The sequence below is a fragment of the Canis lupus genome, chromosome 19 (genome assembly GCF_048164855.1).
Source record: "Canis lupus baileyi chromosome 19, mCanLup2.hap1, whole genome shotgun sequence".
In the NCBI taxonomy this organism is placed as follows: domain Eukaryota; kingdom Metazoa; phylum Chordata; class Mammalia; order Carnivora; family Canidae; genus Canis; species Canis lupus.
Window position 1 is genome coordinate 34237862 of NC_132856.1, and position 15461 is coordinate 34253322.

At 33.9% G+C, this 15461-nt stretch overlaps 1 protein-coding gene across 48 annotated transcripts in view; it reads right to left on the reverse strand.

Moving 5' to 3' along the window:
• Positions 1 to 15461, reverse strand: part of SLMAP (sarcolemma associated protein) — a 148745-nt gene that overhangs the window by 43538 nt on the left and 89746 nt on the right. For 12 of the 48 annotated variants that reach the window (XM_072785719.1, XM_072785721.1, XM_072785701.1 and 9 more), the window contains exons 10-14: positions 14237 to 14374; positions 13012 to 13180; positions 12876 to 12926; positions 12339 to 12389; positions 7302 to 7364 (exon numbers count right to left, since the gene is read on the reverse strand). In XM_072785719.1, coding sequence (XP_072641820.1) covers positions 7302 to 7364; positions 12339 to 12389; positions 12876 to 12926; positions 13012 to 13180; positions 14237 to 14374 — 472 coding nt within the window. The remainder of the gene's footprint in view (positions 1 to 7301; positions 7365 to 12338; positions 12390 to 12875; positions 12927 to 13011; positions 13181 to 14236; positions 14375 to 15461) is intronic. The other 36 variants (XM_072785747.1, XM_072785748.1, XM_072785734.1 and 33 more) reach the window with 7 other exon arrangements.

A 15461-nucleotide genomic window follows, 5' to 3' on the forward strand; every position in this document is an offset into this window, starting at 1 on the left:
TACTCTAGAGAGACACTTATTCATTTTCTCCTATTTTTTATTTGTTTTTAAGAAAGATTTTATTTTTTATTTTATTTTTTATTTTTATTTTTTTTAATTTTTATTTATTTGTGATAGTCACAGAGAGAGAGAGAGAGAGAATGAGGCAGAGACACAGGCAGAGGGAGAAGCAGGCTCCATGCACCGGGAGCCCGATGTGGGATTCGATCCCGGGTCTCCAGGATCGCGCCCTGGGCCAAAGGCAGGCGCCAAACCGCTGCGCCACCCAGGGATCCCTAAGAAAGATTTTATTAATTTGACAGAGAGAGAGAGAAAGAGAGCACAAACAAGAGGAGCAGCAGACGGAGAGGGAGAAGCAGGCTCCCTGCCCAGCAGTGACCCTGGGATCACAACCTGAGCTGAAGGCAGATGCTTAACTGACTGAGCCACCCAGATGACCCATTTTCTCCTACTTTAAAAAAAAATACATATTTATTTATTTATGAGAGAGAGAGAGAGAGCACTCTCAAGCATGAGTCGGGGGGACAGGCAGAGGGAGAAAAGTAGACCTTCCGCTGAGCAGAGAGCTGGATGTGGGGCTCCATCCCAGGACCCTGAGATCACCATCCCAGCTGAGGGTAGACACTTAAACAACTGAGCTACCCAGGGGCTCCAACCCATACTTTATTTATTGTGAAAAATAACACACAGAAAGGGACAAACAACACAAGGGTACAGGTTAATAAAATTTTTAAAAGCAAATGTCTATATGACTACAGCTCAAATCGAGAAACAGAACCTAACCACAACCCCCTAAAGCTTCCCACATTTCCCTTTCCAATCAAAACCCCATAAAGGTAACTACTATCCTGACTTTTGTTCTTTTTTTTTTCTTCTTCTTTTTTTATCCTGACTTTTGTATTTAATTTCTTGCATTTCTTTATAATCACACTACATAAACTGTGCATGACTAAATAATATAATTTTAGTGGTTTGAACTTCACGTTAAGTGGAATACTACAGTATATAGTGTTTTGTGTCAGGCTTCTTCTTCTTTTTTTTTTTTTAAGATTTATTCATGAGACACACACAGAGACAGAGGCAGAGGCAGAGGCAGAGGCAGAGATAGAGGCAGAGGCAGAGGCAGAGGCAGAGGGAGAAGCAGGCTCCTCACAGGGAGCCGGATCTGGGACTGATCCCAGGACCCCAGGATCACAATCTGGGCCAAAGGCAAACACTCAACCAATGAGCCACCCAGGTGCCCTGTTTTGTGTCAGGCTTCTTTCATTGAATATGCCTCAGTGTATATATATTCATTTGACTACTAAAGGTCTTTTAGGTTATTTCCAATTTTGAACTGTAAATAATGCTGCTGTGAATATTCTTGCATTTGTACCTGATACGTATATGTAGGCATTTCTGTAGGGAACCTATCAAGGAGCAGAACTGATGGGCACAGTAAGTCTGACATTTGAGAACCATCACCTAAGCATTTAGTTTAGTCAGAAAACATCTGATAGAACTGCAAAAACTGTCAAATCTGTAAAAGACTGAATAGAACAAAACAAATTTATTTCTTGGGTGATAAAAATAAATTATGTACTAACATATTACTACATGGCACAAAATAAAAATAAAAAACAATGCATTCAAAAGAAGTGCAAGGAGCACAGGTGTGCCTAGCCTGGACTAAATTCTTTAAGCTAAAGAGCTACTTTCCTCACATGATATATACAACCAACTGAAAGCAGAATATAAACTCAAACAGCACTATCAGATACTGATGTCAGCTGCCTAGGGTAACTGACAGAAGAGAAGAGCAGATGAATATAAAAGACCTACATAATCTGGTATTTGTAACTGCCAACCTGGAAAATACCTTTAAGTCTCAAAGTTAGGTTTCATTAAAAAAAAAATAATGTTATCACTTGGGCATTAAAATAATGTGCTGGGGACCAAATTTTCTAAATGGCACTTGTACTAGTAATTAAAAAGTTAGACAATCTTGACATTGTCAGGAATATATTGCTTTACCAAGGACAATAAAACCAGATCAGTCAGCTTTCACTGCCTGTGCCTGGTAATAAAAAGAGGAAAAAAAGTTACTTCAGCAAAAAAGCTCCCACTAACACCCTCTCCAATCTCCCCACCATAAATTTTGTACTTGCTAGTGAACATGTATTTCTGTGTGGCAGGCATTACTTAGAGTGCTTAGCAAATATGATTCCATTTAATACTCACAATAATCCTAAGAAGTAGGTAATACCACCCCATTCTACAAATGAGGAAATTGAGATTTAATGAGGTTCCATAGCCCAGAGTCCTACTGCCAGTAAGGGACCAAATGAGAATTCGTATCAAGAATCCTCTGATCCAATTCTAAACATCATAGATAAAAGTGAGCTAAAATAACCAAAAAGGCCATTAGAGGGAAATATAGTAAAGAAACTGAGATTAGAATTAACATCAAATACAATCAAAGTAAAAATTAACAATCAGCATTTAACATCAAGCTAACCGTTTATCTCCTTCACAGAATAGCAATTCACAAAGTAGAAATAGAGAATAGGGAAGAACAAAAGAAGAAAAATTTGAGAACTTTTTTAGAGTAACAGGTAGACTTTATTTAAATTCAATTAACATATATTGTATTATTACTTTCAGAGATAGAATTCAGTGATTCATCAGTCTTATATAATACCAATGCTCTTACATCATATGCCCTCCTAATGTCCTTATCAGCAGGTGGTACTTAGATGAAAAAAACCTGAGAATTAAGGACAAACTGAAACTAAAGGAAAGGAACCAATTTCAAGAATACAGAAAAAAAAAAAAAAAGAATACAGAAACAGATCTTTTTTTAAAGAAAGGAACAATCTACATGTCAAAACACTGCTGGCATAAATTTTAGAGTATCTTCTGTGCAGTTATACTGGGAGAAAACCTGGTAGAAATGTTGGAAAGGGATTGGGAAAATGATTGGTACAAATAAACAACAAACAAAAAAGACATCCCATATATCCTAAATTGGACAACTACTCTTAAGTACAAAGAAATAAAGAATTAGCAACATCTAGTTTATGAGGCCATAAACGACTAAGAGCAGGGAACCACACTAAGTGTTTCCTATTCTTTGTCATAAATAAACTGCTTTGGTTTAGAGAAATAAAAGTTTAAAAAATGAAAATGTAAAAATCTGTTCAAGTAGAATATGTAATCAGCATAATCCTGAGATTGTTCAGAGACTGATCTCATAGAGTGATGAAAAGTAAACAGTCACAGAGCAACACTGATTCAACGCATTACTCCAAATAAGGCAATTTTTATGTGAGAGCAAAACCCTAAGAGAAAGGAGGGAATGAGACCAACATACACGTGGTGACTGTAATTTCAAAAGGGGAGTGGAAGGCAGGGAGACAATTTTTTTTTAAATCAGGAAAAAAACATAAGATATGAAATATTAAGAGAATGAGACTTTTGCTTAATAATAAAAATCATTAAGTCTCATAGTAACCATAGATTAAGAATATAAATACATGAAGTTTATTTCAGGGCACTTGTTAACTCAATTATCAAAATATGCCACTCCACCTTTGAGGTGGAGACAGTCTGTACAAGGCGGACAGACCCCAGAAGAAAAGTTTCTTTGGCACCCAGCTGTGATGCCTCTGCCCTCCCCTAAACAACTGAAGAAATTAAAAGTGCAGGAAGCAGTAGGAAAAAGGAGTTTTTCATTCTATGCCCATGAGTGAATCTCTATGTCCTCAGATTCTCCACCTTTTACCCTTTATTCTTTGCACTCAGCATATAAATCAATCAAGAGAGAGAGTTCATGGGATATATATGAAACAGATTTAGAGATGCACAATTTGTTAACTCAAAAGCATCTTTAGCAGAACACAATAGACTCAAAGTATTTGTTAAGTTTACATGGTAAACCTTGAGTAACTAAAATTTGCAGGCAACTGGAATGTGGAATTCTGCTTAAATCAAACTTCATACCAAATCCCTGAAGAGAAAATATTGCTAGAGTCTTTTAGCAAGTTTTATTAAAGTTACTGTTAATTCTAGATTTTTATATGGTATATTTTTACACAGAAAATTTATTTCACAGTTCTGGAATTATGTAAAAGGCTATATTTAAGTCTGTTCAAAATCCAATCTCTTTGCCTGGGATTAAAAGTTGTTTTCCTAAAAGAAAATTAAAAGAAACACAGTCTCTTTTACCATAAAAGGAAAACAAATTGAAATGTGTTCTAACTCCTTTAATTTCGTCAAAATCACCTTATAAATGGAGACAGCCAACAACTAAATCATTCTCTTTATGGATTCATATACATTAACTGAAAAAATCTGTTAATATATTAAAAATAGACATGATGAATCCTACAAAAGTGAATTATTTGCTTTCTAATTTTTTTTTTCCTTTTCCTTTTCCAGAGAGAGAGAGAGAGAGGGAGAGAGGGAGAAGAGGGGGAAGGGCAGAGGGGGATGGAGAGAGAGAATCTCAAGCAGATTCCACCAGCACAGAGCCCAACATGGGGCTCGATCTCACAACCCTGAGATCCTGACCTGAGCTGAAATCAAGAGTTGAGTGCTTAACTACTGAGCCACCCAAGTACCACTGCTTTCTACTTTTTAAAACACAAAGTGAATTTGGACTATACAATAATCACTGTAGATAATGAAATCTAGGTACCTAATATCTTGTTTTTAAAAGACTGGAAATAAGGGTTACTTGGCTGGCCCAGTCAGTAGAGCCTATAACTCTTGATCTCAAGGTTTTAAGAGCCTATAACTCTTGATCCACCCATGCTGGATGCAGAAATTACTTTAAAAAATCCTTGGGCAGCCCCGGTGGCCCAGCGGTTTAGCGCCACCTTCAGCCCAGGTTGTGATCCTGGAGACCTGGGATCAAGTCCCATGTTGGGTTCCCTGCATGGAGCCTGCTTCTCCCTCTGCCTGTGTCTCTGCCTCTCCCTCTCTCTCTCTCTCTCTGTCATGAGTAAATAAATAAACTCTTTAAAAAAAAATTAAAAAATCCTTAACCCCCCCCAAAAGACTGGTAATAAGAATATGAAGTATCGCTGCTCACAGAATATAAACTTTGTTCAAGATCATAAATCAATTCTAGATGGCTATCACTGAAAATAGTGGCAAAAAAGTTTGTGTGAGATTATAAAAAAAAATAATCCAAAATTGTTTAAAAAGTTCACTTGAGTAAGATATTTGCTGAATTTACCTTGCTTGCCATAATACTTATTAAACAAAACAATTTCTATATAGGCACTTGTTATAAAATAATGAAAATATCCCTTCTGACGACAAATCAAACCAGGGTTAACTTTTAATATGCCAATTCTGGCAGTCCAAATATAAGGAGCCAACAGATTTGGAAATTTCAGAGATATGACTGGTACCTTGATTAACCAAACTCTTGCTGCTTGTCACCAAAATTCAGTAACCGAACAGATTCAGATAATGGGCTCCATCTCTAGCCACATGAATTTACAGTCCAAACTTCCACTGTTTGCACTTAGGGACCCAAAGAATTCAGACATCTAGGAATACTTACATTTTATTTTGTTCTTCGGTTCATTCTTTGTCCACAAGAAAAGGATTTTATTTTTCCCTTTGTACCACATTTAACATTTTTCTCATGCTATTACATAGCCCCTATAAACATAATTTTATTATCTAATATGCCCATTGAGGAGATTGCTGTAATTTATGTAACTTCTGCTCTATCTCTGAATGTTTACTGGTCCATTTGCCTCTCATTAACTATGACACAATAAAAATCTTTAAACATCTTTATCTTAGTGTAAAACACACATCATTCTGTTACAACTACAGCTAAATATTTTACACATTTTATAATAATATTTTAAATGATTTTTACAAATTGTAAAACAGTCTCTTTTTTTGATAGTTTTCTTCGGGTCAACATACAAGTCACAAAAATTTAAAATAAAAGTAACATTAAAAAATGGTCACATGTAATAAAACTAAGTATAAAATCCTCTCCTAAAGATTTATATTTTAGACTCTATATTCTTTTAGTTGGTTTCAGTGGGTATCAATTATTTTGCCCCAAACCCCTGTGCCAATTTCCCATAAAAGTGAAATTTAGTAATCAGAAGATAACAAAAACATGGACTAATCTTTGCTTTATGTAAACTTTTTAAAAGATAAATAAATATGCCATATTTATTAAATAATTTTCCTCAAAATAATATTAAACTGACATTCAATATCATAGTCTCCAAAATGGACAAAAACAGAAGCTCTTCTACAACAATCAAATGAAATTCCAGGTTTCCTTAAGGCATTCCTAAGGAGTGTAACATTTCATCTACTGATTTGTCTGCTATAATTACCAGGTGTGACCCTTCAACCCTCAAGGACTCCTGAGATTGTGTGGGGGTGGGGAGGAAAGAGAAGAACCACATATATTTGCAGGTCCACAAGATGTACTCATGAGATAAAAACATGGGGAGTCACTCATTTCAAAAAGAAATTGAAAAGGAAGAGAAAAATGCTCAACAAAGTGTATTCTATGTCTGGTAGGAAAAAGTATAGATATTGTAATAAATCTTTATTACACATAGTGACCTTTAATTATCACTAGACCAAAAGAATATCACAACCTCATGATTCAAGCAGCCATGTGATTTTCAAGTAAGAGGGAATTCATTACACTTTCACTCAGAATTCAGCAGAGGTCCAAATCACCTCAAAAGCCAACCTATCCATCTTTATTATTAAAGATAGCCTTCCCAAGGGTATGCCATGGATGTTAGACTATAGGACAATTTATTGCTACTCCTTCCCTAGAAAGGTCCTGTTACCCTAAGGGCCATCTTCAGATTTGAGTGCCCAAACTAAATCACTGTTTGCATGGCTTCATTTAATCATTTAAGAAATTTATTTAAGAACTTCAAATCCAAATCTGTGATAGAACTAGAACTTTAATAAAACAGGCTAACTTGATTACTACCTCTTAAGTATCCACACAGAAAGTTTAGGTGCTTGACATTCTATTTTATTTCCTACTCAACAACAATTTTTATTTAAAAACTTGAAACCTCCTCTTTTTTTGTGGGCAATATGAAATCCATCTTTGAAGGCAAATGCCACAAAAACAATTTTCTCAAAAGAGAGAAGCCTAAACAGTATGAAAAGTATTGCTGCTGTCTGAAGATGGCCCTCTGTGTACTTCTATCATAACAAACACATTGAGATCTTCATTTTTTCCTCTCATTTTTCAATTTTTGCCCCTAACTTCATTAAAATCAATGTGAAAAATACTCTGTACTCACTCTGGCATTCTATGAATTGATGAATAAAAGTGCAGTCCCCGCCACTCTTTGAAAGCAAGTGCTCTAATAAAGAAAGAAACACCTTTAAGGATATAGTTTGTTGCTGTTTTTGAAAACCAACAGCAAAGGTAGGAAAACTGAAATGTATTAACATAAGTAATGCTGAATGAGATTCATAAAAGTTTAATATATTTTTAATATTAATAGCAGACATATTTTGGAGTTAAAATAAGCTAAATACTGAAAACTGTAATTACATAATCAATGATCTGTACCCTGAATGGTTAGCTTTTAAAGGTGCAGTTTCTATTCAAAGAGCTCAAGAAAACCAGACACATATTGCTTTAAAAAGCTTCTCCCACTTCTAAAATACACCTTCCTCCATGACAGCTTAATACTTGTAAAGCATTTTTAAATTTTATTATATGTTCTTACTGAATTAATTTTCAAATAACTGGTTTCTAACAGTCCCTCTTCAAAGCTATTCTTCTTAGTTAAGAGGCAAAAGATAAATATTTTAAGAATACCATAAAACAATGTGTCTTAAAATTTAAGGCACTGATGTAACATTTAAATTTTTACACTTTCATTTCACAAATAACCTTTCCCTTTAAGTCATTTAAACTGTACTTTATATACTCTCAAAATATTATATTGTTCATCTCTGCCCAAATGATTAAAGTCAATGCCTACACATTTTAGAATAAGAGGCTGAAAAATGCTTTTGCTCAGGTCAAACAGAATTTGTTTTGTTTTGTTTTAATGAGTGGAGAGAATCAAAACCTAACAGGAGTTTAAGAAAAGTGTTAGCCCTTTTCTTACAATAATCTCTATTTACATTGATTTAAAGAGTTAACTTCTGAATCTGGGTAACATCCTTCAATTATATCTCTGGATCTTTCAGAACCACTGAATAGACTTTGGAAGTTCAAATGTTAAAAATAAATCCCAAGATGATGACTATCTGGAAGGTGTGAAAGCACTAAAACCTCTTAAAGAGGACCTGAGTTAGTACCACTCAGACCATGAAACCTCTTCCCTTTTCTCCTCATTTCTACCCACCTCATTTCTCATCATCTCAACTTTTTTTGAGGCAGGCATCTCCTACTCTGATCACTTCACAAATCTTTTGACAACCTTACTAACAGCCATCTCCTTTACCTTCCTACTGAAATCTGTCATTATCCTTTATCTATATACATGGTGTACAGAATCTCCAGTCAACAATTATATATATATAATACATAACACAATTATACATATAAAATACATACATATATATGTAATACATGTGTGTAGAGCTGTATATAATTGTATAGTTATATAGTTACACTACATAGAGATACCATATAGCCCCAAAAAGAGAAAAAGGCTAGCAGCAACAGAAATTTAAAAAAAATAAAATTCTCATATAGTATTTGCTGATTGGAACTAAGAAATCTAAAACAGGAGCCCTCAGTTAAATAATCCTACCTAAGCTATGATAACATTTTCAGAAGTCCAACTAAACAATATCATGTTTAAATAAGAAAACTCATTTAAAATCAAATTTTAACCTAAAGTTCTGTTTTAACTTCACAGAACTTATTTGAAACAAAATTTCAGACTATCATCACAGGACTTTAGAAGACATTTATTAAAGTAGTGATCCCACCATGACTCACAAAGCCCTAAATCACCCTTTTATATAGTCTAATTTTAATATCTGGACTCTAGATTAAAATATTTATCATACTAGTTTAGGTAAAATGCAAGATTTATATAAAAATATATATGACTTCTACAAAGGCATTTTCTTCTTTATTTTTTAAGATTTTATTTATTTATTCATGAGAGAGAGAGAGAGAGAGAAAGAGAGAGAGAGAGAGAGAGAGAGAGAGGCAGAGACAAAAGCAGAGGGAGAAAGCAGGCTCCATGCAGGGAGCCTGACATGGGACTTGATCCCGTGTCTCCAGGATCATAACCCAGGCTGAAGGCAGCACCAAACTGCTGGGCCATTGGGGCTGCCCTACAAAGGCATTTTCTAAGATATATGAAAGAAAAGTCTTTCAGATAGTATATAAAAAGGATTTGGATCATGACACTTTTAATATTTCATTACTTGAATTAGCCCCTTGGGAATTCACTTTGCCAAAACTATAAAAGATGTCACTGATAATGCAAAAAGAATCAGATACTTAAGGTGAGAGAAGGTGGGGGGCATGTCAAAGATCCCAAATAGGGCTGTGGAAGTATAAAGAAAAGACAGATACAGAAACAAAAGAAAGAACTGTGGTACTTAAAATGTGTTATATTTATATACAAGTTTCCTAATAAATTTTGTTTATCTATACTACCTATGTTGTCCAATACACATGCTCAGTAGAAATGTGACTGCCGAGCCCTGAAAACATGGCTAGTTTGAATTGAGATGTGTTGTAAGTGTAAAATAAATACATACTGGTTTCAAAGACTTACTAGGGAAGAAAGAATATGAAATACTTCATTTAATCTTTTAATATTGATTACATGTTGAAATAATATTTTGGATATTGTGGGTTAAAATAAATATATTATTAAACATTATTAAAAATAAATTATTGTTTCTTTTAAGAAAATTTTATTTACTTACTTTAGAGAGAGAGCAGAGCGAGACAGAGCATGAGCAAGGGGGTGGGTGGAGAAAGCGGAAGAAGCAGACTCCCTGCTAAGCAGGGAGCCTGTCATGGGGCTCGATCCCAGGACCCCAGCATCAAGACGTGAGCCAAAGGCAGATGCTTAACCTACTGAGCCACCCAGGTGCCCTTACCTGTTTCTTTTTATAGTTTTAATGTGGTTACCAGAAAATTTTAAATTATCTATGTGGCTCTCCTAATATTTCTATTAGACAATACGTTCTAATTATGCTTATCAGATAAGATACAAAAAATTTATAGTATAAAACCTGTGCTTATCATAGCAGCTACTTTAGATTTAAGTAATTTCAAAAATAAGAGTTTACTAGAGAAATAGCATTAATCTTAACATCTCCAGATATTTTAAAAATATTCTCTTATAACTATACTTGGTCTTCTCTCTACTATTTAAAGAGTAATTTTAATTAAAGTCCTATCTCTTATGAGATTGGGTCGGTTCCACCTAAAAAAAAATAATCATATCTGATAGCATATTATGGCTATGAACTTTCGTAATATTGGAATGCTTGATAATTGGTTTTTATATAACAAATGATTCTCAACAGATTCATCTTATTCCAAAATCCACCGTGTACTTAAATCTGGTATAATGAAGCTTTTGTGCATTTCAAGATATTTACTATTCCATTTCATTAAAGATATACTGTTGGTTATTCTCACTCCACTCAATTTATTACCATTAAAAAACCAAACACACCAGAAGGGAAAAAATATCATGGTAAGAAGTACCCTAAAGTATCCAAATATCTTTTCAGTTTTAAATCAAAGTAATTATCTACAACTATTCTCATCTAAATCAGTTAGAATTGGCAAATTTTTAGCAATAATCTGATAACACAAAGTAGTATAGTATAAAGATGATTTAGTGTATATAAAGGGATTCTCTTAACTGCAGGAAGAACATGTTCTCAGCCTAAGTTAACACTGACATTAATAAATACATGCTCAAATCAAAATGGTGATGAATTGGAATAAAAAGTGCTGATGCCAAAAAGAGAAGAAAAAAAAAAGCAAATAATGGCAACAAAAAATAAAAATTCATTTAACAATGCCAAGCTTTTAGAAAATGAGGATTAAGTCATTTTACATGTTTGCTAAATATAATTAATAGATAGAAATTAATAATTTTAATAATGAATATAAACTACACCTTTAAAAATTCTCAAATTGAAATTCAAACTGGAATTCTAAAATGTAGATGTTTTATTTTATAAAACACACATAGAACAAATAACCATGATTAATGACAACTTTTAATTTAGAGTTTCAAGATTTGTTATAGAATATATGTAATATTAAGTCTTGAGCTTACACCTCATTTTATATATATATATATATATATATATATATATATGTAACTTGAACCTATCTTGCCAGTTTCTAATTAAAAACCAAACAAACAAAAACAAGAACAACAACAAAAAAGCACCTCCTAACTTTATCAGAGTTGGCAGCTGCCCAAAAACTATAAAGATATCCCCTGATACATGAAAAAAAATTTAGTAAGAAGCTCTGAGTATTGACCTTGATATCTTCCACTAACTTCTGTATAGAAACTAAGAGGAGAGGGTCACAGATTTGTAAATACAGAAAATAATTTTATTCATTCTGTACTTCAAGCACCTAATGCAAGATGTGGCACATAGTTGGTGCTCAATTAATGTTGGATGGATAAAAATGGGGAAGGATGAAATGGGGATCTTCACAACTGAAGGAACGTACAAGCCACTGGGTAAAAAGTACCCCCATGCAATAACAGGAAAGCCAATAGTAGCTATACATTTTTGGCAAAGATAATGCAAGCCATCCAGAAAGAAGGGTCACAGCGAACTAATCATTAACTAATAAATGATTTTTCAGGTAGCAGAAATGACTGAACCTGTTTTCTCTGATTAAAGAAACAGATGTACAGTATAAAGAAAGTTTCTATGACATATCCAAGAGTTCAATGGACTGTTAAAGTAAACTCTTGGCCAGCGATGGGGCAGGACACAAACATTAAAAATGGAGGCCCAATATCTCCAGGAAACAGTACTTGATGGAAGAAAAGAGTAGTAGAATTCTTTGAAAAATACACTGGGGGAAAAAGCTATATTATGCTATATCAACAATGTTGAACTTTATCTTTTTCCTGTTATTTGAATAATTAAAATTTCCATATAACAAGGGATATCTAACCAAAAATCATAGCATTAAGAATGACAAAATTAGAGAAGCTTTTTAAAAAAGCTGGGATCCAGTGGTCTGTGAACTGCATGCTTTTTGTTCCCAACACTTAAAACCTTAAAACACTGATCTCTCTATCCTGCTTAAATAGTAAAAGGATATCATGAAAGAAGAACATTTAAGTTTTTTACACTACCTTTTTCTGTGCTCCCATTTATTTTAGGTAAGAAGTCATCAACTTGTATCCCTAGGATTAAGACAATGTGTCATTGCCTGATAAAAAAAGTGTCACTTAAAAACTGGTCTCAAGGGTAACCATGGCATTTTTGTATTCCTACTTACATTAAGATAGCATAGCACACTTTAAATTTATTTTTACAGTAAGGGTTCACCTGGCCATTTTCTATCAACTCAGAGAAAAAGCTACAACTGTCTAGTAGCTTTCCAATGAATCTCAAAAGAAAAAGGTCCTGCTGTGCATGTATTTTTCTTATTGAAATATCCCTAAGGAGAGCGCCTCAGATGCAGAAATTTCATCTATCTCAAGGACTAAACAATGGTGCCCACTTGTGGCAATCAAGTATATTTTTAAGGGCAATTTTCTGAAAGAGTACAGATACTTTATACCGAATACATAAAATATCCCTCTTAAAATAAGTTCCCCATGAGAGTAAACGAAAAAGTTTCAATGATAAAATTCAGCTTTAAATAAGAAATTTGATAACACACCTACCTAAACTGCTGCATTCTTTAAGAGTTTTCTCCTGAAGATGTTCTAACCGTACTGTAAATAAAAGTCCAAGAAAAAGATATTTCACAGATAAAAAGAAAAAATCAAATCAAATCAATTTCTAGATTAGCTAACTTACCTTGTAAAGCTGTTAGCCTTTCATTGGTGAAGTCATTATCAGCTTGCAAAGCTTCTATTTTTGCCTGGAGCTCCTGTTCTTTTTCTTCCATTTCATCTATTTTATGTTGTAATTCTTTTTTCTCAGCTTGTCCCTTCTGTTGGATTTCTTCTTGTTTTCCCTCTGCTACCTGTCGAGAAAGAAAAAAATTTCCGTACTTTCATTAGTCTGAACTTGCCTTAAGAGGCCTCAAGCAGGACTGCTTTTATTCACCACAACCTTTAAGGAGAATATTCAGTATTATAGCACATATTTGTAAATGTCAAAATAATGTCAAAAGTGGTCTGCATTGAGGTCATGCTTCCCTATCACCTAGGAAAGAAAAACACGTAGCAGGCAAATTTGCCTACCTAATACATAGAGATAAGAGGATCAAAAAGAAAACCTCCACAGTTTTCAAGGGGGAAATACATAAGGTTTTCCCCTGAAATTACTATTGTTTAAATTGGTTTGTAAGTTCCAAAACATAACATACTTTGAAATTTTAAACAAAACTGTCTTTAGTTGAAGGAATGATGATCACAAGCACTTTTCTAAATGACCTCCTTTTAATAAGACCAATCTTTATTACAGGTTTACCAATCACATAGAGGGGAGGTATGTCCTGGTCTTCTCTAACAAACATGCAGCTTTTAGCCACTCAATCCATAGTTTGAATAATTTAAAGATGGGTCTTCACAAACTCAGTTATTACATTTTAAAGGACCAACCTGACATCACCTATGGTCTCATCTGTCCTTATCCTAAACGTCCAAAAGCTATAGAGAGCTGCAGCTGAAGCTCCCTGGAGGCTACCAGAGTCATACAAATCACTCCAATATTACTTCTAGGCTTGTTACAGCACTAACATAGTTGGGCTCTCTGCCTTTGGGGCTGTCCAAGGATAAGGAGGTTCAAGTTTTTAATAAGTCTAAATATCCTGGGGTTTGCTGATATACATCTACTCCATATTAAAAGATGCCTGTTGTGAAGTAGTATTTATTTCCATCCAGAAGAAATATGTCAGCTTTTACAGACTTTCAATGATCTGTGGCAGCGGGGTGTGGGCTAAATGGCACCTTATTTTTACTACAAATTCAACCATTACCAAATATAACATCAATAACTGTTCAGCAATACCTAACCTCTTAATCTATCCAGTGTGTTAGGAACAATTAACATACTTTCAGGTTGAGTAACTACATACCTTTAATTTATCAGATAAATCTTTAATCTCATTAACTGCTCCATTATATTTATTGGCTAATTCTCTTAACTCTTCCTGAGTCCGTTCATTCATTTCTTTCAGATGGGTACATTCATCTTCAGTATTACTCAGACTTCGCTGTAATTCAAATTTACAGATAATGGATTTAGAATAAATGCACATTCTAAATTCAACTTATAAAAAGTATAATTCTATGAGCTGCTCTAAATTAACATCTGTCCTGGACTTTATATGAGGTAAACAACATAAGAATTTTACTTTACTTTAGGTACATGCTAAAACAGAAAATACAACAAAAAAATTTAAAAACAAAACAACAGAAAAAAAACGGTCAGGGGAGGAAAGGATGTTACTTTTACATAACTACTCTTTTAAAGGGCCACTGGGTATGACTTTTATACTTGAAAATATTTTAAGCTTATCAATTCTTGAAAACAAGTTTAATAATATGCATAATTAACTTAATAAAATTAGAAAACATCTAGTAACTTTCTTTCCTTGTATGTCAAACTAATGACACAACAGTGAATTAGTTGCTATGGGATGAGGCTATTATAGAAACTATTACTGTATTATATTACTATACCATGTTCTACAGTATATACTATATATTATATATAGTATTTTTACTATTCAATTTACAATGGGCATTTTAACTAAACCCAGTAACAAATAACTTCTGGGTAATTTCGCAGTGGTTCCAAAGGAATGACCTACATCATCAATTAGGTTCTTTTTAAAGTAACGAAAATCACATTTTGATTGTTCCTAAAAGACCTAGAAAGGACCTAAGAAATATTTTCCCTGTAAGTCAGAGTTCTTCTCTAGAGGATGGGTAAATAAGAACAGTGGTAAGGTTCTCCACCTTCCGCAGGTGTGGAATTAGTAGAGTAGAAAAGCAAAACTAGGTGACAGGAGATCAATTCCCTGGCACAAATCATGGTCCACTGTGTGAGAGGCTGACTCCTAAGCAGAATGCACATAGTAAAACTCCCTGATGAGGCTTTTATTTGCTCAGTCACTGAGTAGGGACCACAAGCACCAGAACTCACATGATTATATTGAAAATTCCTAACAACAAAAAGAGCATACTACCCCTACCCACTTGATAGACACAAAATATTTCCTAGCTATATAAAACTCAAGTTTAAAATGTCCTAGAATATTAGCAATTTTAAGCCACACTACCATTTTGTATTTGTTA